At 40.3% G+C, this 26,893-nt stretch overlaps 1 protein-coding gene across 1 annotated transcript; it reads left to right on the top strand.

Annotated features, from left to right (window-relative positions):
- On the top strand, positions 1–25,916 carry preb (prolactin regulatory element binding). Its single transcript, XM_061915196.1, has 10 exons — positions 1–199; positions 7,200–7,370; positions 11,952–12,147; positions 20,130–20,368; positions 20,439–20,519; positions 20,594–20,721; positions 20,793–20,966; positions 25,018–25,090; positions 25,151–25,310; positions 25,382–25,916. Exons 2-10 carry the CDS (start codon positions 7,236–7,238, stop codon positions 25,474–25,476), a joined length of 1,281 nt encoding a protein of 426 aa, XP_061771180.1. The 5' UTR covers positions 1–199; positions 7,200–7,235; the 3' UTR covers positions 25,477–25,916.
- Positions 25,917–26,893: the final 977 nt, after the last annotated feature.

The following is a 26,893-nucleotide window of genomic DNA, read 5'->3' as shown; positions in this document are numbered from 1 at the left end:
TTTACGTCGCCCGTCGCTGCTGACGTGGACCGGAAAAAATGCCGGAAGTAGTTGTGCGCTGCTTAAAGCCGCTATCTGTTCCTTTTTAAAACCTCCCTAAAGTCTTCATGTGTCCGAAGCATCATGAAACAGTAAGACTGTCAGCGACCTGCGTGATGAAGTGACGACGGGAATTGAACTCACAACCACTCCAGCACAGGTAGGACTACACAAAGCACTATGCTAATGCTAGCACGCTGTATAGCCCTTAGCATTGACTTTATTGATCTATCATCATGTTTGGCCACATTAATCATGTTATTTAAAACTAATAAAATAATCAAATACGATTACCGCGCGCCACATTTCTCATACCTGTGCGCTCACCTAAATATCATTCTCTGTATTATTCATGACGTCATCATTGGTTCTCTGATATATTACAGCATTATTTGAGCCGATTCATGACGTCATCATTGTTTTCTATGAAATATTACATGTGTAACAGCAGGAGTGGGCGGAGTTACTAGCACGCAGTTTTAAAGTTGTAGCTGTTTTAAAAAAAATAAAAAAATCATACATGCTAGGCTAATGACATACAGTGAAGAAAATAAGTATTTGAACACCCTGCTATTTTGCAAGTTCTCCCACTTAGAAATCATGGAGGGGTCTGAAATGTTCACGGTAGGTGCATGTCCACTGTATGAGAGAGAACCTAAAAAGCAAAATACAGAAATCACAAATTATGATTTTTTAACAATTTATTTGTGTGATACAGCTGAAAATAGGTATATGAACACCTGTCCAGCAGCTAGAATTCTGACCCTCAAAGACCTGTTAGTCTGCCTTTAAAAGTCCTCCTCCACTCCACTGTATTATCCTGAATCAAATGCACCTGTGTGAGGTCGTTAGCCGCGTAAAGACACCTGTCCACCCCATACAATCAGTAAGACCCAAACATTCAGCATGGCTAAGAGCAAAGAGCTGTCCAAAGTAGGGCTGGGCGATATTGCAGTTTTTTAATACCACAATATTTTTAGGCCATATTGCGACATACGATATATATTACGATATCTTGCCTTAGCCTTGAATGGACACTTGATGCATATAATCAGAACAGTATGATGATTCTATGTTTCTATATTAAGACATTCCTTGTTCATACTGCACTAATATATGCTACTTTTAAACTTTCATTCAGAGAAGGAAATCACAACTAAGTCAATTTACCAAAACTGTATTTATTAAAGTTATTAGCTGGTGACTTTTCAAATGATTCTACATATTAGCAGTAATGCTACTTTTGGTAGCAACGTTTGTGCCCCACACATGACAAATTAAATGTGTCTATTCGACATATTTCCGCTTGAAGCCGAATTACCGGCAGACGATGGACCCCGTGCTGTTTTTCTTGGGAATTAGTTCTTCCTTCATTTGTTACAAGATCCACACCTTCTTTCTCCGCAACAACCCGCTAGCATCACAGCTAATGTTAGCCGCGACCTCTCCGCTGGGCGAGGGCGTATACTAGAGATGCGCGGTTTGCGGTCTCATCCGCCGAGTTCGCGGATAAACCGCGGGTCGGGCGGGTGACATGATGAAAAAATAGATTTTGAATAGATTCGGGCGGGTGGCGGTTGAACCGTTTGGAAATATTTGATATACATGGTTCAGGGATCGGTAACCTTCACAAGTCAAAGAGCCATTTTGGACCTGTGTCATAAAGCGAAGAAGACAATAGGAGACCTAAACATTCTCAAGAATGTCTGCTTGTAGTCACCCAGTTAATAAGTATTAGGGCGTGCTATGTAGCATTTGCCTTTAACGCCTCCTACAACATGTACAATCTACTTGTCAATCCAGCAATATGTTGTGTGTGGCTACCGCAGATATACGCACACTACTGCAAGGCATACTGGGTGATACAGAGTACACTAATGGTTGTGATTTAAACAATTTTAACACTCTTACTAATATGCGCCAAGCTGTGAAGCCACACCAAACAAGAATGACAAACACATTTCGGGAAAACATCTTCACAGTAACACAACATAAACGCAACACAACAAATACCCAGAATCCTTTGCATCCATTATATTTTGACTATATTATACACCCCGCTAGCAGCAAACCCCCCGTGCGTCGGTAAGGTGGGTGGGGTTGGGGCACGGGGGTGTAAAATATATTCAGGATGTGTCATGGATGCAAAGGATTCTGGGTATTTGTTGTGTTGCATTTATGTTGTGTTACTGTGAGGGTGTTCTTCCGAAATGTGTTTGTCATTCTTGTTTGGTGTGGCTTCACAGTGTGGCGCATATTAGTAAGAATGTTAAAATTGTTTATGTCACAACCATCAGTGTACTCTGTATCACCCAGTATGTCTTTCAATCTTGTACGTAAGTTTGCGGAAGCTGCATACAGCATGTTGACGGACTGGCAAACGGTTGGTACATGTTGTAGAAGGCGTCAAAGGCAATGGCATCACAGCACCCCCTTATTCTCGTTATCTACATGAGCACCATCGGATAATCGCCAGACCATTAACGGCTCCCATTGCCTTCTTTACTTTGTATTCGTGAGAACGTTAGCGGCTCCCATTGCCTTCTTTACTTTGTGACACGAGTCAAACTAGCTCTTTTAGTGGTTAAGGTCGCCGATTCCGGGTATATAACAACGGGCGGATGGCGGGCGGATGGCGGGCGGCTGCGGTTCTGATAAACATGTTGGTTCGAGTGGATGGTGGGTGGATGACGACTTTAGTGATGCGGTTGCAGATTATATAATTGCCTATCGGCGCATCTCTAGCGTATACATATGACGTGACAGTAAGTAAGTGACGTATGAATGTGCGCCTGCTTGTCTGTGAGGAGACACAGGAAAGAGGAGAGTGTAATGCCCACACCTGCGTGAGAACGTCTATTCGAATATTACGATATAGTCATTTTCTATGTCGCACAGAGACAAACCCGCGATATATATCGTATATCAATATTTCGCCCAGCCCTAGTCCAAAGACACCAGAGACAAAATTGTACAACTCTACAAGGATGGAAATGGCTCTGGAGAAATTGCCAAGCAGCTTGGTGAAAAAAGGTCCACTGTTGGAGCAATCATTAGAAAATGGAAGAAGCTAAACATGACGGTCAATCTCAATGGGAGTGGAGCCCCATGCAAGATTTTACCTCATGGGTTCTCGATGTTGCTAAGAAAGGTGAGAAATCAGCCCAGGCAGGACTACACGGCAGGACTTGGTCAATGACCTGAAAAGAGCTGGGACCACTGTTTCCATGGTCACTGTTTGTAATACACTAAGACGTCATGGTTTGAAATCATGCCTGGCACGGAAGGTTCCCCTGCTTAAACCAGCACATGTTAAAGGCTTACTGAAAGCCACTACTACCGACCACGCAGTCTGATAGTTTATTAATCAATGATGAAATATTAACATTGCAACACATGCCAATACGGCCTTTTTAGCTTACTAAATTGCAATTTTAAATTTCCCGCGAGTTTCTTGTTGAAAATGTCGCGGAAGTATGACACCGTACGCGTGACGTCACGGACTGTAAGGAAATATTAGCGCTGCACCAAACACGGCCAAAGAGTCGTCTCTGTTCATGGCGTAATTACACAGTGTTTTGGAAATCTGTGTTGCTGAATCTTTTGCAATTTGTTCATTTAATAATGGAGACTATAAAGAAAAATGCTGTTGGTGGAAAGCGGTGGATTGCAGCTGTCTTTAGCACCGAGACACAGCCGGTGTTTCTTTGTTTGTTGTGAAGCGGAGCGGTCAAGCGAACAAGTTTTCTTTATGTCAACCAGGTGGTTTTTAGATGGGGAAATTGTGATATATATCTTACCGGAGACATCAATGGATTATTCGTCGTCCTGCAGCAGCTGTCATGTCAAAATAGGCAGCTGTGAGCTTGGCTTCTCGGCTTCTCTCTGATACACTGCGTGTTCACCGCAGCCATCCGACCTCGAGGTATGTCTTTATAATCTTTAAAATCTCACTAAAACACTATTAAAACAATAAGCAGATAAGGGATCTTGCAGAGTTATCCTAGTAAATGTGTCTAAAAATATCTGAATCGCTCACAATGCAATCGCCTTTTTTTTTTTAAAACTGTATTTATTTATTTTTTCTAGTCCTTCGCTATCAATATCCTCAGCCACAAATCTTTCATCATTGCTCAAATTAATAGGGAAATTGTCGTTTTCTCGGTCCGAATAGCTCTTTTTATTGGAGGCTCCCATTATAAACAATGTGAGGATGCGAGGAGCCCTCACACGGGAGACGTCATCGTCTGCGACTTCCGGTACATGCAATGCTTTTTTATTAGCGACTAAAAGTTGCAAACTTTATTGTCGATGTTCTCTACTAAATCCTTTCAGCAAAAATATGGCAATATCTCGAAATGATCAAGTATGACACATAGAGTGGACCTGCTATCCCCGTTTAAATAAGAACATCTCATTTCAGTAGGCCTTTAAGGCCTGTCTTAAGTTTGCCAATGACCATTTGGATGATCCGGAGGAGTCATGGGAGAAAATTTTGTGGACAGATGAGACCAAAATTTACCTTTTTGGTCTTAATTCCACTATGCGTGTTTGGAGGAAGAAGCATGATGCGTACCATCCCAAGAACACCATCCCTACTGTGAAGCATGGGGGTGGTAGCATCATGCTTTCGGGGTGTTTTTCTACTTATGGGACAGGACGACTGTACTGTATTAAGGAGAGGATGACTGCAGCCATTTATTGTGAGATTTTGGCCCAAAATCTCCTTCCCTCGGTCAGATCATTGAAGATGAGTCGTGGCTGGATCTTCCAACATGACAATGACCCAAAGCACACTGCCAGGAAAACTAAGAAGTGGCTTTGTAAGAACCATATCAAGGTTCCAGACTGGCCCAGCCAGTCTCCAGACCTAAATCCAATTGAAAATCTTTGGAGGGAGCTGAAAGTCTGTGTTACTCAGTGACAGCCCAGAAACCTGACTGATCTAGAAAAGATCTGTGTGGAGGAATGGGACAAAATCTCTCCTGCAGTCTGTGCAAACCTTGTGAAGAACTACAAGAAACGTTTGACCTCTGCAATTGCACACAAAGGCTACTCTACCAAATATTAATGTTGGGTTTGAAATACTTATTTTCAGTTTTATCACACAAATAAATAGTTTAAAAATCATAAATTGTGATTTCTGGATTTTTCTTTTTAGGTTATCTCTCATACAGTGGACATCCACCTACCGTAAAAATTTCAGACCCCTCCATGATTTCTAAGTGGGAGAACTTGCAAAATAGCAGGGTGTTCAAATACTTATTTTCTTGACTGTATGTAGTATTTAGTAATATTCATATTAACATGTAATATATACATTATGTAAGTATTGTAGTATCTAGTAATATATACATGATGTAAGTATGTATGTCATGTAGTAACATTCATAATAACATGTAATATATACATGATGTATGTATGTCATGTAGTAACATTCATAATAACATGTAATATATACATGATGTAATGTATATGTCATGTAGTTACTGTCAAAGTTAGTTAATGATGAACCCCAAGATGTAGAGAAGGAGGCAGGCATTGAGCAAGAAAACATGATTTAAGTAAACTAAAAGAGAACAAACAAAAAGCACGCACGTGGGTGGAATAACAAACTAAGGGAGCTAGCACTGGGAGCTAGAAAACAAAAAGGAACTTTAGCATGGAAGCTAGTGGGTAGCAAACACAAAAACTGAAAACAGCTAATGGCTAACAAAAACAGCTTACCGCTACGACGACCAGGACAAAATGTAGCACGACAGGTAGTAGCTGTAACAATGCCAGACAAGACAGGTAGCAAAGACACAATAACGACATGTGGCAACGACAAGACAATACAATGATCCAGCCACTGACACAAGACGAAGCAGGTACAAATAGGAGCGGGCTGATTGGCAGGAAAATGTTTTTTACTCTTGTGAATCGTTTTTTTACAGGCAGAAAATAGTTTTTTATATTTGCAAATCGTTTTTCTTTTTTTATTGACAAAAAATGTTTTAATACTTGTGAATAGTGTTTTTTTTTTACTAGCAGAAAGTGTTTTTTTTTTTTTTTAATACTTGCGAATGGATTTTTTTTATTGAAAAAAATAGTTTTTCTACATGCAAATCTTTTTTTAAAATATTTTTTAATAAAATCTTAAGTAGAAGAAATGTGCTTTTGTATTTGAAAATTGATTTTTAACAGAAGAAAATTGTTTTTATAATTGTAAAACATTTTTTAATTTGAAGAAAATTGTTGAAAATGGATGGATGTATTTTCATACCTGTAAATCTTTTTTTAAAGGAAAAAAAAGTGTTATTTTTGTGAATCATTTGTTTCATTTAAGACAATTGTTCTTATACTTGCGAGTCAATGAAAATGTTTTACTTGTGAATCGTTTTTTAATTGAAGACAATTGTTTTTTTTACTTTTTACTTGCAAATCTTTTTTTTTTTTTTTTCTGACAATATTTTTGTACTTTATACTTTGTACTATGTTTTTTATACTTGCGAGTCTATTTTTTTAAAGAAAAACATATTTTTATTACTAATAATAATGATAGATTAGACTTATTTAGCGCTTTTTTATACTTGTGAATCGTTTTTTATTGAAGAAAATTGATTTTTCAAACACTTTTTTGGAGTAGAATAAATGTTTTTGTATTTGCAAATGGATTTTTAACAGAAGTCAATTGTTTTTATACTTGCGAATCAATTTTTGAGTAGAATCAAATTGTTGTATGTGTGTATAGTTGTTACTGCGTGTGTATTGGAGGCTGCTCCATGGCAACTTCAAGACCGCTGCTGGCTATCGTGGGGAAACCCTGGCTTTTAGCTCGGTTGTTAGCAGAGACGTAAGAACTGGCCCACAATGGTGCTGTGACCCAGAGGAGAGTCGGGTTTCGGGGGTCGCGCGAGTGTGTACTGTACCTTAGTGAACATAACTCTCTGGCAACTTCAAGACCACTTTTAGCTTGGCCGTTAGTACGCTCGTCTCTCATGCGGAAGACCCAGGTTTGAGTCCCGGGTGGAAGAAGAAAAAAACACATGGTGTACTGTCCAGTAATCATCACTGAAACTTTGTTGAAAGTCTGGGGTCAGGTCAAAACCAGAACCCTTCAAGAAGTCCAAACCTGAGTCCTATGTCTAAGAATGACTCCCAGCTATGTTTTATTCCAGGCACGTGTATGAAGAACTGGACCTTGCGAGACAACAATGGGCAAACGGAAGGTACCAGATCTCTACAGAGCCCCCTTTCCTCTCTACTCCATTAAAGTGGACCCCAAAACCGGGCTGGTGATCTTGGCAGGAGGAGGAGGGGCTTCCAAGACTGGCATCAAGAATGCTGTGGTAAGCATCACTCATACAGGACTACACTTTCTAGCACATTCCAAACGCTCAATGAATGACAAATATCAATACCGTATTTCCTTGAATTGCCGCCGGGGCGCTAATTAATTTAAAACCTCTTCTCACTCCGGCGCTTAGCAAAGGCATGCGGTAAAGGCAAGCATGCGCTAATTATTTTTAAACCTCTTCTCACTCCAGCACTTACCAAAGGCATGGGGTAAATTTAGGCCTGCGCTTAAAAATTTGAGTGTGATTTATGAATACCATCATGAAAAGCACATTTAATAAAAAATACGTTATTATGGTCTTACTCATAAATAAAGTCCATGCGCAGCTCCTTTTGATCAAAAGCATCAATAACTTGTTTATAGAAGTCTTCCTTATCTTTCTTCAGTTTTAAAAGTCTCTCTGTCTCGATGGAGATCTTCCTTTATTACCTCCTGCTTCTAATGAAAGTCCAGTTTAGGAAACTGGTATCAGACCGCCGCTATCAGTTGCCTCCTCACTTGCGGGCGACGACATAATTACCCTTTGACAACTCCCCCTCCCGTTCTGCTCCATGGGTGATCTCTTTATCCCATCGCTGCCACCATGAGGTGATATTGTATAAATAATACACTGGGTATTTATGACTGGAACATGCTTTATTTTAGCCCGGTTGTTTACATAGCCAGCATAAGAGTAGTGGTGTTACATCCTAAAAGGTCCGTCGTGGACCCCCGCGTCATATCCGTTCCCAGCACATGTCATGACACTTGTTGTCACTTCTTCTTCAGCCGAGTAGTCGCAAGAAGGATCACTAGCGCCCTCTACCACCAGGAGGCGGGAGTCATTTAATGACTCATATTTGACACACGCAGCTACGGTATATTAATAAAACATAGCTGCTTACTGTTCTTTTTAGCATATTCAATAGCTTGGACCTTAAATCCTACTGAATATCTCTTAATCTTCTTCCTTTTATGCGATTTCAAATTATTGAAATCAGCCTCCTCCATTATGAAAATGATGACAGGGGAAGTGTCACTCGTGACGTGACGAGTTTGACCCGGCGGTAATACTAAGCATGCGCTAATTATTTTGCAAAACGAGTTTGACCCGGCAGTAATTCAAGGCAGGCGCATACTATATACCCGGCGGCAATTCAAGGAAATACAGTAGTCAGTCAGTATTGTGGCAACTGATTGGTTTAGTCGCTGAAAAGTGGGATTTTTTCAAATAATACTATTTTTAATAAACAACATGAAGATATGCAATAAAAGGTGAAACGTAAGTTGCAATATTGACTATAATAACACAAAGCTGATAGAATAATAATCAATCCAATGAGTTATTCAACTATTCAAGTCTCCAATGACTTAACATCAAATATTGTACGTTTTCTGTGGCATATTTTGTGTTTTCTCCAATTATATAATATAACAACATGATAAAAACCTATAATCCAGAGGTAGATTGAAGTGTGATTTAGACTTACTTTTTTATTGTCATTCAAATGTGAACTTTACAGTACAGATAATAACATTAGCTCATGGTAGTGCAGGATGAAAAATCAATAAGGTGCAGATATAAATAAATAGATTACTATACAGATAAAAATATTGCACTCTTGCATATGCATCCAGGTTTATGGATGTATGTTTTATTGTCTTTTATATTCCAACCAGTTAATCCATTTTTGGGGGGAATTGAGGGGATTATTATGCTGCGTTCAAGAGTTTTATGGCCTGAGGGAAGAAGCTGTTACACAACCTGGAGGTTCTGCCAAGTCATTATTTCATGCAGTGACACCCTGATCAATAATTGATAAAAAATGATCATGAATTCTAACCCATCAGTTATTTTTGCATCAAAAATTCTACTTTGACATTTTTTGGTGAGGAAATTTTTTCAGGTTGTTAGTTTTTGCCATTAAAAACCAGAGCAGATATACATGTTCCCCTGAACATGTATATCTCTTTTTATATTTGCAAATGTTTTTTTTTTCATTGACAAAAAATTGTTTTTATACTTGGAAAATGTTTTTTTTTAAATAGAAGATCATTGTTTTTATACTTGCAAATAAATAAAGTACTATCTATCTATCTATCTATCTATCTATCTAAATAGTGTATTTTTACTGGCAGAAAGTTTTTTTTTTTATACCTTTATACTATAAATTTGTTTTTATATTTGCAATCCTTTTTTTATATATTTTTTTACACAATCCTAAGTAGAAGAAATGTTTTTTTGTATTTACAAAGAGATTTTTAACAGAAGTAAAAGAAAAATTATACTTGCAAATCATTTTTTTAATTTGAAGAAAATTGTTTAAAATGGATGGATGGATTTCTTTATACTTGTGAAGTGTTTATATTTATATTTATATCGGTGAATCATTTGTTTCATTCAGCATAATTTTTCTTATATTTGCAAATGAATGAACCGTTTTTTTTAATTGAAGACAATCTTTTTTTTTTAATAGACAACATGTTTATACTTGTGAATCATTTTTTAATTTGAAGGAAAGGTTTTTTATACTTGCGAATCAATTTTTTAAAGAAAAAAATGTTTTTATTAATAATAATAAATAATAAAGTTGTCTCTATTTACCAATCCTCTTTTTAGTTGCAGAAAATAGTTTTTATTCAGGCAAATCCTTTTATTGAAGTTTTATACTTGCAAATGGTTTTTTTTAATGGAAGAAAATAGACTTCATACTTGCAGGAGCCGTAGATTCAAGAAATACACGGCGCACTTAACCGTGTAAAAAATTGTCCGAGGAGGACGACCTCAAACGCTGCTTTAGTGTGGCTGAAACGGGGCTTAGGCTAGATAATTATTCCTTTTAAGGAGTTGTCCGGCTTAGTGTAGACATAGCCTTTGACACACAGTTTGCATGACAATGTGGACTATTTCTACAAACCCCGTTTCCATATGAGTTGGGAAATTGTGTTAGATGTAAATATAAACGGAATACAATGATTTGCAAATCCTTTTCAACCCATATTCAACTGAATGCCCTACAAAGACAAGATATCTGATGTTCCAACTCATAAACTTATTTTTTTTTGCAAATAATAATTACTTTAGAATTTTTTGGCTGCAACACATACCAAAGTAGTTGGAAAAGGGCATGTTCACCACTGTGTTACATCACCTTTTCTGTTAACAACACTCAATAAATGTTTGGGAACTGAGGAAACTAATTGTTGAAGCTTTGAAAGTGGAATTATTTCCCATTCTTGCTTGATTTACAGCTTAAGTTGTTCAACAGTCAGGGGTCTTGTTGTCGTATTTTACGCTTCACAATGCGCCACACATTTTCGATGGGAGACATGTCTGGACTGCAGGCAGGCCAGGAAAGTACCCGCACTCTTTTACTACGAAGTTACGCTGTTGTAACACGTGGCTTGGCATTGTTTTGCTGAAATAAGCAGGGGCGTCCATGATAATGTTGCTTGGATGACAACATATGTTGCTCCAAAACCTGTACGGACCATTCAGCATTAATGGTGCCTTCAGAGATGTGTAAGTTATCCATGCCTTGGGCACTAATACACCCCCATACCATCACAGATGCTGGCTTTTTAACTTTGCGCCTATAACAATCCGGATGGTTATTTTCCTCTTTGTTCTGGAGGACATCACGTCCCCAGTTTCCAAATATAATTTGAAATGCGGACTCGTCAGACCACAGAACACTTTTCCACTTTGCATCAGTCCATCTTAGATAAGCTCGGGCCCAGCGAAGCCGGCGGCGTTCCTGGGTGTTGTTGATAAATTGCTTTCGCTTTGCATAGTAGAGTTTTAACTTGCACTTACAGATGTAGCGACCAACTGTAGTTAATGACAGTGGTTTTATGAAGTGTTTCTGAGCCCATATGTTGATATCCTTTACACACTGATGTCGGTTTTTGATGCAGTACCGCCTGAGGGATCAAAAGGTCCGTAATATCATCGCTTACGTGCAGTGATTTCTCCAGATTCTCTGAACCTTTTGATGATTTTACGGACCGTAGATGGTAAAATCCCTAAATTCCTTGCAATAGCTCGTTGAGAAATGTTCTAAAACTGTTCGACAATTTGCTTACAAATTGGTGACCTTCGTCCCATCCTTGTTTGTGAATTACTTAGCATTTCATAGAAGCTGCTTTTATACCCAATCATGGCACCCACCTGTTCCCAATTAGCCTGCACACCTGTGGGATGTTCCAAATAAGTGTTTGATGAGCATTCCTCAACTTAATCAGTATTTATTGCCAACTTCTTTTTCACATGTTGCTGGCATCAAATTCTAAAGTTAATTATTATTTGCACAAAAAAAATGTTTATCAGTTTCAACATGTAATATGTTGTCTTTGTAGCATATTCAACTGAATATGGGTTGAAAATGATTTGCAAATCATTATATTCCGTTTATATTTACATGTAACACAATTTCCCAACTTATATGGAAACGGGGTTTTGTATATGACTTTCCTCACTCGCCGTGCTGTTCCCTGCTCACAATCACGCTGGAGGAAAAGCGTTTGGCCAGTCTATCAGCTTGCAAATACGAAGGTGGCGTTTGCTCAACGGGCTTGTGACTTTGTACCTCAGCACTTCCTGGAGGTGCAGCTGCTCGGGGAGAACCAGCACAGTGCCAGCCTGCTTCACTCCCACGACACGGACACCCGCGCCACCATGAACCTGGCCCTGGGCGACGGCGTGATTGCGGCGGGGCAGGACGGACGCTGCGCTCTGATGAAGTTTGACTCCGCGCAGAAGGGTGCGAGCAGCCTTGCTGCTAATGAAGGTATGTCAGTCACGTAACTACCACTTGAAACCCACACAACATACCTTCCACTTCGCCAAGACTTCCAGCTTTTGGAACAGGCTGTAAAGTCCCAGGATGCAGCGTTAAAAAGAAGGATTTCCTGCCCCCCACTGGCTTTGTTGCAGGCCACTGCCTTCTTCTTAGAAAGATGCCACACTGAAAAAAATAACTCACAAGATTTACTTTAAAAAATTATTGTAAGTATTTGCACGCAAATGATTTAAGTAAAATTTAATGCTGCAATATCAAGTAACACTCACTTGCCAGTATCAAGTCAATTCTACTTACCATATAACATGGGTGTCAAACTCTGTCCCGCGGGCCAAATTTGGCCCGCCGTGTATTTTCATTTGGCCCTTGAGGCAATATCAAATTAACATTAGAGCTGGCCCGCCGGTATTATACAGCGGCGGTCTCGCTGTAACACCGCATTCACCGCTAAACTTGCTAATCACCCCCGATTTTCCAAGGAGACTCCCAAATTTCAGCGCCCCTCACGAAAATCACAGGGGGCAACCATTCTCCCAAATTTCTCCCGATTCCCACCTGGACAACAATATTGGGGGCGTGCCTTAAAGGCACTGCCTCAAGCGTCATCTAAAACCTTTCGTCACGTCCGCTTTTTCTACGTAGAAACAGCGTGCCGGCCTAGTCACATGATATATCTGGCTTCTACACACACACACACACACACACACACACACACGCTAATGCAATGCAAGCTTGGTCAACAGCCATACAGGTCACACTGAGGGTGGCTGTATAAACAACTTTAAGACTGTTACAAATATGCACCACACTGTGAACCAACACTAAACGAGAATGACAAGCAAATTTCGGGAGAACATCCGCACTGTAACACAACATAAACACAACAGAACAAATACACAGAACCCCTTGCAGCACTACCTCTTCCTGGACGCTACAATATAAACATTAATTATTAGCCTGTGGGAAAGGTTTATTTTGATATTTACCTGAGAATGCTGCAAATAGAAGAGAGGCACTCAATTTCTATTTAAATTTGATTTGATATGCCATTGCTATTTTTAAATTAGTATTATTTGAAACTCAATTTTGCATGTCACTATAAAGTTATATAAGTCTCGCTTGTTCAATATTCAATGCAAAACTTGTTTGGGTCCCTATTAAAAGGTTAATTTGTTCAACCTTGGCCCCCGGCTTTGTTCAGTTTAAAATTTTGGCCCACTCTGTATTTGAGTTTGACTCCCCTGCCATATAACATAACAGTTGTGAAGATATAAAGTAACAGTTACTTAATTACATCCCAGTTTTAAGTTGTATTTATTCAAACAAATTAAGTAAAGTCTACTTGTTTTTCATCGGCAGGAACATCATTTTACTCAAAATTTTAAGTACATTTTATAAACCATATTTTCTTGTAAAACCGTCAGAGCGCTAATTATTTTAAAACCTCCTCTCACTCCAGCGCTTATCAATGACATGCAGGAAAATAAATGAGTGTGATTATAAAGATTTTAAATAAAAATTACTCTGCGGCCGCGGCACGATGGTTGGGGACCACTGCTCTTCAGCATGTCATCGCGCTCACTTTCACACCATTCTGTCTACATGCCGGAAAGGACGCAAGCGTTTAACTGCATCTGATCAACAGTAATACCTTTTACACTGACGGTTGTGATATAAACAACTTTAACATTCTTACTAATATGCGCCACACTCTGTGAACCCACACCAAATACATTTCTGATAAACATCGACTCTGTAACACATTATAAACGCAAGATAAGAATTACCCATGATGCCACCTTGCAGTGCTCTGTGAAGTGATCCTAACAGCCGGAGCAGAGCCAGTCGGCCAGAGCCTGTTGTGCATGCGTTTCAAAACACTAGATTTTCAGAGTAAAGTTTATGTAATATTTTTAGGTTTATGTACGTACAACTATTAAACATTTAAATAGTATGAGGAAACATAAGTAAAACTTACTCTTCCCCCATAATTCATGTATTACGTTAATAAAATGTTTAATTTTACTTAAGAAACTCTAGTTCTTACTGAATGTTGTGGGTTCTTCCGAGGATGTTGTAGTCGTAATGATTTGTGCAGTCCTTTGAGACATTTGTGATTTGGGGCTATATAAATAAACATTGATTGATTGATTGATTGAATGTTAAAAATATTAAGTATAAATTATGACAGTTACTCTAATAGAGTTTACAGCTCCAAAAAGTCACTTTTTTCAGTGCAGTGGTCCCGACTAACCACCCTAATACTGTATTTTTCGGATTATAAATCGCTCCGGAGTATACGTTGCACCGGCCGAAAATGCATAATAAAGAAGAAGAAAAAAACATAAAAACGTCGCACTTTTGAAAGGCAATTTTAAATAAATAAAGAATAGTGAACAACAGGCTGAATAAGTGTACGTTATATGAGGCATAAATAACTAACGGAGAAGGTGCCTGCTATGTTAACTTAACATATTATGGTAAGAGTCATTCAAATAACTATAACATATAGAACATGCTATAAGTTTACCAAACAATCTGTCACTCCTAATCAATAAATCCCATGAAATCTTCTTCCTCGATGTCGCTTCTAAACAGCTCTGCCAACTCCAAAGGTATGCGCCGCTTCCTCTTGTCGTTTTCTGCTGCATATTTCACTACGTCCAGCTTGTAATCTGCAGTACATGATTTCCTTTTCATTGCCATTTTTGTTCAGCACTTCTCAGTTTTTATAAGTTACCGCCAACGATGAAATGATCCATTTTAATAGCTACGGCAGTAGCATATAGCATCTAGCATCGCATGACCCTCCCCCGCCAAATTTTTATTGGTTGATGTGTGTGTGACGATTGCTGACATTTTCTTGGTCTCTTCCGCGATTGAGATAAATAATATTATTTGATATTTTACGGTAATGTGTAAATAATTTCACACATAAGGAGCTCTGGAGTATATGTCGCACCCCCGGCCAAAGTATGGTAAATGGTAGGGATGCACCGATTAATCGGTAACCGAATATATTCGGCCGAATATGGCAAAAAAAGCCACATTCGGCCTTCGGTGGAATGAGTTAAAAACAAAGCCGAATAGTGGCGTGTGACGCAATATTTTGACGCGGTGACGCAATCAACCAACGTGCAGTGACGATGTGACGTTGGGATATGTTGTGTACCTGTATAAGTGTATGAGGTTACAAGCACACACTTATTGAGATTTAGTGGGGCCTCTGTTTACATTATTAGCCTGTTGTGTAGGCTACCTGTATAAGTGTATGAGGTTACAAGCACACACTTAATTGAGATTTACTTAAGCCTTCTGTTTACATTATTAGCATATCTACTGTGGCTAAGCAGACTTTTGCCAAAAGGACAATACTTCATTTGTTGTGGGTTTATCCACTTTAATGCATTTCATTTTTTTTTGGAATGCATGTTTTGTTTGAAGCCCTAATATAAATGAAAAACTGTGCTTTTTTTGAAAAGCAAAGACTACTGGAATATTTAAAAAATTTCGATATTCAATAAAAAATTACTTTATTTGAAAAACATATTATAAATATTTATTTTAGGCTATTTATGCAATATTTTTAAAAATTGTGAAAAACTGCATTCATTATTCGGTATTCGGCCTTCGGCCAAGCGTTTAAATTTTATTCGACTTCGGCCACAAATTTTCATTTCGGTGCATCCCTAGTAAATGGTAAATGGGTTGTACTTGTATAGCGCTTTTCTACCCCTTTTTTAAGGAGCCCAAATCGCTTTGAAAGTATTTCCGCATTCGCCCATTCACACACACATTCACACATTGACGGCGGGAGCTGCCATGCAAGGCGCTCACCAGGACCCATCAGGAGCAAGGGTGAAGTGTCTTTTCCAAAGACACAACGGACGTGACTAGGATGGTAGAAGGTGGGGATTGAACCAATAACCCTCAGATTGCTGGCACAGCCACTCTACCAACTTCGCCCCGCCGTCCCCAAACTATAAAAAAAAACTGCGACTTGTAGTTCGAAAAATACGATAGTCAGTATCTCTGCTTCAGTAAACAATGACGGTGATGATGTCACTTGCTAACTTGTCAGCCACTTCTCCAAGAGACTCCTTTTCAACACTACTCACACATGAACACTTTAAAAGGCACATGTTTGTTGACTTACAAAGTATGTTTTTGGTCTGGTCGGGAGCCTAACTCCATCTTTGAACAATGTTGTTCGAGCGGCAGATAAAAGTGACGTTTCCATGGACCAGGGGTAGGGAACCTATGGCTCTAGAGCCAGATGTGGCTCTTTTGATGACTGCATCTGTCTCTCAGACAAATCTTAGCTGACATTGCTTAACGCGATAACTATGAATAATTTCGCTGGTAATCACAGTGCTAAAAATTATGTGCAAAATATAAAACATTCGCATGCATTTATATCCATCCATCCGTTTTCTACCGCACCTGTTCAAGAAGTCGCATTAATGGTAAGAAGTATTTTATGTCACGATGGGGGGGGTTGCACCTTGCTGCGGGGTCATTCTCCCAGGAAGGCAGACGGACTACTCAGGACATGGCATTTAGGTAAAAACATGATTTGATTTTAACTAAAAAAATATACAAACAAAAATCGCTCACAGCGGAGGCAAAACTTGGGCTAAAGAACAAAGCTAACGCATAAACAGACTAAGAACATAAATCAAACAAAACTTTCTTGGCATGGCATGAAGCACGAAACTATGGCAAGGCATGAAACAAGTCAGCACAGGGCGACTGACTGGCAAAGACAAGCTTAAATACTGCCTCTGATTAGTGCTCGGGAAGCAGGTGAGCGAGCATTTTGTCCACTAGAGACAGGTGGACAAAATGAGTAACCAAGGAAACCAGACAAGGGAGTGGAAAAAAACAGGAACTTAAAGAGTCCAAAGGACAAACAGCACATGGCCAAACAAAAACATGATCAACAGACATGACATTTTATTTATTATTGGTTAGCTTCAGAATAACAATGTTATTAAAAAGAATAACAGACTTATTATACTCTAAAAATGTTGGTCTTACTTAAAAATGCACGCATTTAGTTGTATTCAGTTTTAAAAAATATATGGCTCTCACGGAAATACATTTTGAAATATTTGGCTTTCATGGCTCTCTCAGCCAAAAAGGTTCCTGACCCCTGCCATGGACTCACAAAGACTAAAACAAGTCTTTTACTGGAGACATGGCACCGGATGAAGTTAAAACTTTACACTCACCTCAAGTCTTTTTTTTGACAGCACCTCGCGATAAAGTTGTCCCAGTGCAAACTGCGGCAGTATTTGTCATTGAGAAAACTTTCAACGAATCAAAATTCCTGACAAATAAACACGCGGTTCACACGATGGAAATTTCACTCGGCAAACATAAACAAAACATTGGTGAAAAGAGATACTGTATTTCCTTGAATTGCCGCCGGGTATATAGTATGCGCCTGCCTTGAATTACTGCCGGGTCAAACTCTCTTCGCAAAATGATTAGCGCATGCTTAGTATTACCGCCGGGTCAAACTCTTGACGTCACGAGTGACACTTCCCCTCTCATCATTTTCAAAATGGAGGAAGCTGATTTCAATACCGGTAATTTGAAATGGCATACAGGGAAGAAGATTAAGAGCTATTCAGTAGGATTTAAGGTCAAATCTATTGAATACCGGTATGCTAAAAAGAACAGTAAGCAGCTATGTTTTCTTAATATACCGTAGCTGCGTGTGTCAAATATGAGTCATTAAATGACTCCCGCCTCCTGGTGGTAGAGGGCGTTAGTGATCCTTCTTGCGACTACTCGGCTGCAGAAGAAGTGACAACGAGTGACCTGATATGTGTTGGGAACGGATATGACGCAGGTGGTGCACGACGGACCTTTTAGGATGTAACACCACTACTTTTATGCTGGCTATCAGTGTTAATTTTGACAGCAAAATTTGATTGAGTTTTAGTCATAGTATTTTGACTCAAATGTAATTTAGTTTTAGTTATAATTTAGTTATTTAAATTGTTTTAGTTTTAGTCTAGTTTTAGTTGACGAAATATCATAAGATTATAGTCGACGAAAACTACAGTAGATTTAGTCGACTGAAGGATAATATGTAAACTTTCCCTTCAATTTCTGAAAGTCAAAGTAAAACAGCGGAAAAATCACCGATACAAGTCGTATTTTGATGAAAGTCATGTCTCAAATTTAGTATTTCACGAGTAAGCCGTGTAATAAACGGGAAAACGTCGAGTGAGTTGTATGTTGTAGAAAATGCTTACCTGTGTGTGGATTTCGGGGTGATTCGACTGTAAATGTCGCTTCAAGTTTGTTGTGTTTTTCCCCGTAATCCTGGCGCTGCATTTCTTACACTGCGTCTTGTTATCTTTGACATCAAATATAAAATGTCCCCAAATGTCCTCTCTCCTCTTCCTCCCCGGCGTTGACATGTTGTCTTCTGCAGCGCATTCCCGGGTCAGTCTCAAACGCAAACTACGTTTACGTAACTTTCTTACCACGTCGCTCTGATTGCTTCTCTTCTCAACTCCTCCCGCCTTTTCCTAACGAAATGAGTTCCGATTGGATCTCGTCTCTGGCAGACATTTTCGTCTCGTTTTTATTCGTTGACGAATATGTCAATACACCTCGTTTTGGTCTTAGTCCACGTATCCATCCATCCATTTTCTACCGCTTATTCCCTTTCGGGGTCGCGGGGGGCGCTGGCGCCTATCTCAGCTACAATCGGGCGGAAGGCAGGGTACATTATTTTTTATTTAGTTATTCTCTCGTTTTAGTCAGAAAAAAAAGGTCGTTGACTATAACTATGACAAAATTTTTTCGTCAACAAAATTACTATGTGAACAACCGGGCTGAAATAAAGCATGTTCCAGTCCTAAATACCCAGTGTATTACTTATACAATCACACTTCATGGTGGCAGTGGTGGGATAAAGAGATCACCCACGCAGCAGAACGGGAGGTGGAGTTGTCAGAGGATAATTATGTTGCCGCCCACATGTGAGGAGCCGAGCTAACTGATAGCGGCGGTCTGGTGGTAGAGGGCGCTAGTGATCCTTCTTGCCATTACCAGTACTCGGCTACAGAAGAAGTGACCACAAGCAGCAGGAATTGTGATGTTATGAGCCAGGGAATGTAAGAACTACACTACCCAGCATGCAACAGTAGTGACGAGCATGCGCGGTAGCCCGGAAAAAAGTGTTGTATGTCGCCAAGAACTCAGCCAACACGCCTCGTCTGCATTATTTACAAATAGACAGACAACACAAGAGTGAGCAGCGATCGTTTATTTTTTCCTCGCGCTTGCACTTTTAACATGGAGGATTACATATATAAAACAGTTTTCTAAACTGGACTTTCAATCGAAGCAGGAGGTAATAAAGGAAGGTCTCCACCGAGACGGAGAGACTTTTAAAACTGAATAAAGATAAGGAAGACTTCTATAAACAAGTTATCGATGGTTTTGATCAGAAGGAGCTGCGCATGTACTTCATTTATAAATAAAGGTAAGACCATAATAACGTTTTTTGTTTTTTTCATTAAATGTGCTTTTCATGATGGTATCCTTACATCACACTCAAATTTTTACTGCATGCCTTTGGTAAGTGCGGAGTGAGAAGAGGTTTCAAAATAATTAGCGCATGCTTACCTTTACCGCATGCCTTTGGTAAGCGCCGGAGTGAGTAGAGGTTTTAAATTAATTAGCGCCCCGGCGGCAATTCAAGGAAATACGGTAATCGATCAAATAAAAAACAAAAAAACCCAAATTGGGTGTTTTAAAAAAAAAAAAAAAAATCTGCGTCCAGGGGACTTACGGGCTTCAGTAATTGCGCGTCCTTTCTGATTACAATGCCTCAAAAGACAGAAAAAGTGCGTAAACGCCAACACTGCTAACCGTTAGGTGTTTGATGTAATGACTGTTGTTGGAGTGGTATGTTACACACCTGTTGCTGTTTGTGTCGGCAGTGAACAACATGCCGCAAGGCGGTGCCAGGCAACGAGCCGGCAGAAAGAGCAAAGGTGCTCAGGCCGACGAGGATACGTCACATACGAAAGATGAGACGCCACACATATCTGTGACAGGGATAACTGAACTGCAGTCAGACGAGAACCCTCAGGACCCCCTCCAAAAGGTGGTCCGATTTAGTCCCGACCTGAGCCTGCTCCTCACTGGAGGCACAGACGGACACATCAGAGTCTGGGAGGTAAACACAAACGCTAGAGTTCTTGGTGCTGCCAATCACCTCAATCCTGACCCTTTTATTTTTTTTGCAGTTTCCATCCCTGAAGAAAAAACTGGACTTCCAAGCACACAAAGGGGAAATAGAAGACCTGGATGTTAGCCAAGAAAACAAGGTTCCACAATAACCTCTTTGTAACAGCAGACATTGATTCTTTGCTCAGTCAACATGTTGATGGTTGTCCCGCAGCACCTGGTGACGGTTGGCAGAGACTTTGCTTGCAGCGTGTGGAGCAACAACCAACTGCTCACCACTCTTAAGTGGCATCAAACCATGCCTCAAATGGCTGAAAAGACCTACCGCTATATGGCTTGCAGGTGAGTTCAGTGCACATGACCGCTGTGCATCGCATAACTTTCACATCGTCCGCTCATCTGGTCTGCGTCAGGTTTGGCAAGGTAGAAGACCAAAAAGATGCTCTGAGGCTTTACACGGTTCAGATCCCCCATAAGCGAGAGCGCAAACCTCCACCTTGCTACCTGACCAAGTGGGACGGCAAGAGCTTCCTGCCAATGCTGACTGCTCCCTGCGGGGCTGAGGTCATCTCCAGCCTGGCCATCAGGTACGTGTCCAATGCAGTCAGGGGGAAGTGCACGAACACACCTGCTATTAAGGCAGGGGTGTCCAAACTTTTTCCACTGATATTTTTCTTTTTTTAAAGCAATACAATAGTTTTTTTTTTTTTATCTCTATGGCTTTCCTCAAGTTTGGTCCCCGGTCTCCGGAAGGGTTTCAGTCATAAAAATGTTAGAAATAAGTCAATAATTATTATTTTTTTCATTTAACGCTTGAATCTCGAGATCAACTTCAGGTCTGTCTGTCGTTATAACATTTTTTTAAATTTTGTTTTCTATGTTTATGGGCTTCACGGTGGGAGAGGGGTTAGTGTGTCTGCCTCACAATACGAAGGTCCTGCAGTGCTGGGTTCAACTCCAGGCTTGGGATCTTTCTGTGTAGAGTTTGCATGTCCTCCCCGTGAATGCGTGGGTTCCCTCCGGGTACTCCGGCTTCCTCCCACTTCCAAAGACATGCACCTGAGGATAGGTTAAATGGCAACACTAAATGGTCCCAAGTGTGTGAATGTGAGTGTGAATGTTGTCTGTCTATCTGTGTTGGCCCTGCGATGAGGTGGCGACTTGTCCAGGGTGTACCCCGCCTTCGTAAGCGGTAGGAAATGGATGGATGGATGTTTATTTATATGGCAAACATGCAATATTTTCCCCCAAAACATTTCAAAGTGGAATATTTGACGTAAAGTAATTGGAACCCTAAATAGGTCAATAATTCATAACAATAAAAAAAGAACAAGTGTTGAAAATAAGTCAAATGTATATTGTTTTTTTTTACTTTTAACGCTTAAGTCCGTAGATCTCTTGATTATAAGATTTTATAATTTTTGTCATACTTTTTTGTTTGTTTGGTGCCCTTTTTGTGAAAGAAAACTTAGTTTCGCACAAAATATGCAATATTATCCCCCCAAAATATTTGAAAGTGAAATTGTTCCAGTGAAGTAATTGGAGCCTTCAGCAGGTCAATAACAGTCCGCATGGCAGCTTTGTGTTATTAGTGTCAACACAGCAACTTTTTCTTGTTACATGTCACTGTTTACTCTTTTCTTACACTCTTTTATGTTTTACATTTTTATTATAGTATTTTTTTAGAATGGCCCGGGGGCCATTAACAAATTAGCTGGTGGCCACAAATGGCCCTCGGGCCGCACTTTGGACACGCCTGTTTTAAGGTGCATTACTTTGGAAACAACGAGGCTGCTGTCTTAAAAATGATCCACTTTTGTGGTCAAACTAGCTGCCTTTTGTCAGTCTTCTGCCAATATAGAGTTGTAATGTCCAGACATGATTCTAGCATTTGCCTTCTTTTCGCTCTAGAGATGTTTAGACGCAGCCAAACATGCTTGATCGCTTCATTCATTTGTTCATGTTGTGTTTCTGCTTGTCGCTGTCGTTTTGATGACGTCGCTTCCTGTCCACGCCATTTTGAAGAGGCGGGCCCCTGAAGTCACATCCTGTTTACATACAAACCCCGTTTCCATATGAGTTGGGAAATTGTGTTAGATGTAAATATAATTGGAATACAAAGATTTGCAAATCATTTTCAACCCATATTCAGTTGAATGCACTACAAAGACAAGATATTTAATGTTCAAAATCATAAACTTTATTTTTGTTGCAAATAATAATTCATTTAGAATTTCATGGCTGCAACACGTGCCAAAGTAGTTGGGAAAGGGCATGTTCACCACTGTGTTACATCACCTTTTCTTTTAACAACACTCAATAAACGTTTGGGAACTGAGGAGACACATTTTTGAAGCTTTTCAGGTGGAATTCTTTCCTATTCTTGCTTGATGTACAGCTTAAGTCGTTCAACAGACCTGAAGGTCTCACAGTACCTCAAAATGGACCCCCCACCCCTCCAAAAAAGGTCCCAAAGGACCCAAAAATGAACTTACCCCTTTAAGTGAGGGATTGGGGCGTAGCTACTGGGAAAAGTTTATTGACTTGGGAAGGACCAACAGACCTGAAGGTCTCAAAGTACCTCAAAATGGACCATAACCTCCTAAAAGACCAAATAATTGACATGCCCCTACCTATAAGTGAGGGATTGTGGCCTAGCTACTGGCAAAAGTCCATGGACTTGGGGCAGGACCAGCGACCTGAAGGTCTCAAAGTACCCCAAAATGGAGCATCTTCCCCCCAAAGGTGCCAAAGAACCCAAAAATGTACTCACTCCTTTAGGTCCCAGTGCTCCAAGAGGTCTGAGATGTACCCAAAAAGTCTGCAGGTGGGTCCAAAGCCCCTTTTTGGAGCAATTTGGTAGCCCCATTTACAAACCCCGTTTCCATATGAGTTGGGAACTTGTGTTAGATGTAAATATAAACGGAATACAATAATTTGCAAATCATTTTCAACCCATATTCAATTGAATATGCTACAAAGACAACATATTTGATGTTAAAACTGATAAACATTTTTTTTTGTGTGCAAATAATCATTAACTTTAGAATTTGATGCCAGCAACAGGTGACAAAGAAGTTGGGAAAGGTGGCGATAAAAACTGATAAAGTTGAGGAATGCTCATTAAACACTTATTTGGAACACCCCACAGGGGTGCAGGCTAATTGGGAACAGGTGGGTGCCATGATTGGGTATAAAAACAGCTTCCCAAAAAATGCTCAGTCTTTCACAAGAAAGGATGGGGCGAGGTACACCCCTTTGTCCACAACTGCGTGAGCAAATAGTCAAACAGTTTAAGAACGTTTGTCAAAGTGAAATTGCAAGAAATTTAGGGATTTGTACATCTACGGTCCATAATATCATCAAAAGGTTCAGAGAATCTGGAGAAATCACTCCGCGTAAGCAGCATGGCCGGAAACCAACATTGAATGACCGTGACCTTCCATCCCTCAGACGGCACTATATCAAAAAGAGACATCAATCTCTAAAGGATATCACCACATGGGCTCAGGAACACTTCAGAAAACCACTGTCACTAAATACAGTTTGTCACTACATCTGTAAGTGCAAGTTGAAGCTCTACTATGCAAAGCGAAAGCCATTTATCAACAACATCCAGAAACGCCGCCGGCTTCTCTGGGCCCGAGATCATCTAAGATGGACTGATACAAAGTGGAAATGTGTTCTGTGGTCTGACAAGTCCACATTTCACATTGTTTTTGGAAATATTCAACATTGTGTCATCCAGACCAAAGGGGAAGCGAACCATCCAGACTGTTATCGACGCAAAGTTGAAAAGCCAGCATCTGTGATGGTATGGGGGTGCATTAGTCCCCAAGGCATGGGTAACTTACACATCTGTGAAGGCACCATTAATGCTGAAAGGTACATACAGGTTTTGGAACAACATATGCTGCCATCTGAGCACCGTCTTTTTCATGGACGCCCCTGCTTATTTCGGCAAGACAATGCCAAGCCACATTCAGCATGTGTGACAACAGCGTGGCTTCGTAAAACAAAAGTGCAGGTACTTTCCTGGCCCGCCTGCAGTCCAGACCTGTCTCCAATGGAAAATGTGTGGCGCATTACGAAGTGTAAAATACGACAGCAGAGACCCCGGACTGTTGAACGACTGAAGCTCTACATAAAAGAAGAATGGGAAAGAATTACAATTTCAAAGCTTCAACAATTAGTTTCCTCAGTTCCCTAACGTTTATTGAGTGTTGTTAAAAGAAAAGGTGATGTAACGTAGTGGTGAACATGCCCTTTCCCAACTACTTTGGCACGTGTTGCAGCCATGAAATTCTAAGTTAATTATTATTTGCAATAAAAAATAGTTTATGAGTTTGAACATCAAATATCTTGTCTTTGTAGTGCATTCAATTGACTATGGGTTGAAAATGATTTGCAAACCATTGTATTCCGTTTATATTTACATCTAACACAATTTCCCAACTCATATGGAAACAGGGTTTGTATTTCCGGGACCATTTGGGTTCTCCTAGAACCCCTGCAGGGCCTAAATGGGTTCAGTTTGTACTTTGTAGTTAGTGTCTTCTAAGCAGGAGACATGTATTGTGTCATACGGTGATGTACCTGGAAGGTTGTAGTACTACTTGTAAAAACTTGTCTTTGCAGTGACTCAGGAACATTTCTTGGACTTGGAACTGTGACAGGATCGGTGGCAATCTACATCGCTTTCTCCCTTCAGGTAAAGACACTGTGGACCGGGGACGGACATGATGAGGAGTCTAATGTGTTGTCACCGTAGAGGTTATACTACGTGCACGAGTCCCATGGCATCGTGGTGACAGACCTGGCCTTCCTTCCCGACACCTTGAAAGGCTGCGATATGAGAGGCAAGATAGAAACGGCCATGTTCAGCGTTGCTGTGGACAGTCGCTGTCAACTCCACGCTGTTCCTAACCCCAGTAAGTCCACGGCCACCATCCACGCTCCTCCCTCCTGCTCCGCTCCTTATGTTCCTCTCTTGCTGTTTCAGGAACATTTCCCATCTGGCTGGTCTTCTTGGTCTGTGGCCTGCTGGTGGTGGGGATAGTTCTGCTTCTTCAGCACTTCTTCCCGGGGCTCTTTTAAGTCATCTTGGATCTACCAACACATCTCAGGTTGGTTCGTCTCCCAAACCAGGATCGGACTTCTTTGGAACCATTTGGAGACGTGTTTGCTCCTGGAATCATGAACGTTCCAAGTGTGGGAGTCTTGCACTCAATTTATGTAGGAACAATGTAGCATAATGATGTCACTTGCAGTGAAGTGGTCTGCACCAAATTTAAAAAAAAATCCTGTGAAGCTCATGAATTTGTACATTTTACAGTCTGTTTCTAAAGTTTTCTGTTTGAGTGGAATCATATTGATGTGAGAGCAGAGGTGAGGCACCGAGTCTATGGTGGACCATCCTGGTCTCTTGTCTTGGCTTTTCATCCAAAACTTGTCCCTCCTGGTTTGTGCGTACACAAGCCTCCATAAGACGAGAGCCCAGGTCAAGGCGAGCAGGCAAAATAAATATCTTCTCTTTACAGACTTGTATGTTGCGTTCATCAAGTCCAAACAAAAAAGCAACATTGTTGTTCTAGCACAGGTGTCGGTAACCCGCGGCTCTTTGATCACTCTGATGTGCCTCCTCTATAATATGTCGTCGCGCCCGCTTTTACATCACTGGTCATTTTATGTTTAGCCTCTGTTAACACACGAAAGCGACTGCAACGGATACTTAGTCAGCAGCCATACAGGTTACACTGAGGGTTGTAATATAAACAACTTTGACACTCTTACTAATAAGGGTGTGGGAAAAAATCGATTCGAATACGTTGTGCGATTCAGAATCGATTCTCATTTAAAAAAAAAAGTATTTATTTATTTATTTTTTATTTTTTTAATCAATACAACAAACCAATACACAGCAATACCATAACAATGCAATCCAATTCCAAAACCAAACCTGACCCAGCAACACTCAGAACTGCAATAAACAGAGCAATTGAGGAGACACAAACACGACACAGAACAAACCAAAAGTATCCATCCATTTTCTACCGCTTATTCCCTTTTGGAGCGCGGGGGGCGCTGGCGCCTATCTCGGCTACAATCGGGCGGAAGGCGGGGTACACCCTGAACAAGTCGCCACCTCATCGCAGGGCCAACACAGATAGACAGACAACATTCACACTCACATTCACACACTAGGGCCAATTTAGTGTTGCCAATCAACCTATCCCCAGGTGCATGTCTTTGGAAGTTGGAGGAACCCGGAGTACCCGGAGAGAACCCACGCATTCACGGGGAGGACATGCAAACTCCACACAGAAAGATCCCGAGCCTGGATTTGAACCCAGAACTGCAGGACCTTCGTATAGTGAGGCAAACCAAAAGTAGTGAAACAAAAATGAATATTATCAACTACAGTATGAATATTAGTTGTAATTTCAGCATAGCAGTGATTAAAAATCCCTCATTGACATCATCATTAGATATTTATAAAAATTAAAAAAAAGAA

Source organism: Nerophis ophidion, linkage group LG11 (assembly GCF_033978795.1).
Source record: "Nerophis ophidion isolate RoL-2023_Sa linkage group LG11, RoL_Noph_v1.0, whole genome shotgun sequence".
Lineage (NCBI taxonomy): Eukaryota > Metazoa > Chordata > Actinopteri > Syngnathiformes > Syngnathidae > Nerophis > Nerophis ophidion.
Note: the sequence above shows the minus strand (reverse complement) of the source record. Positions and strands in the feature narration are given on the sequence as shown.

Excerpts from the sequence above, each read along its gene's own strand:
- preb (XM_061915196.1), top strand. The coding sequence starts at position 7,236 with ATGGGCAAACGGAAGGTACCAGATCTCTACAGAGCCCCCTTTCCTCTC. Across the intron at positions 20,722-20,792 it reads TACCGCTATATGGCTTGCAG|GTTTGGCAAGGTAGAAGACC; the intron begins GTGAGTTCAGTG and ends GGTCTGCGTCAG. Across the intron at positions 20,967-25,017 it reads ATCTCCAGCCTGGCCATCAG|TGACTCAGGAACATTTCTTG; the intron begins GTACGTGTCCAA and ends TTGTCTTTGCAG.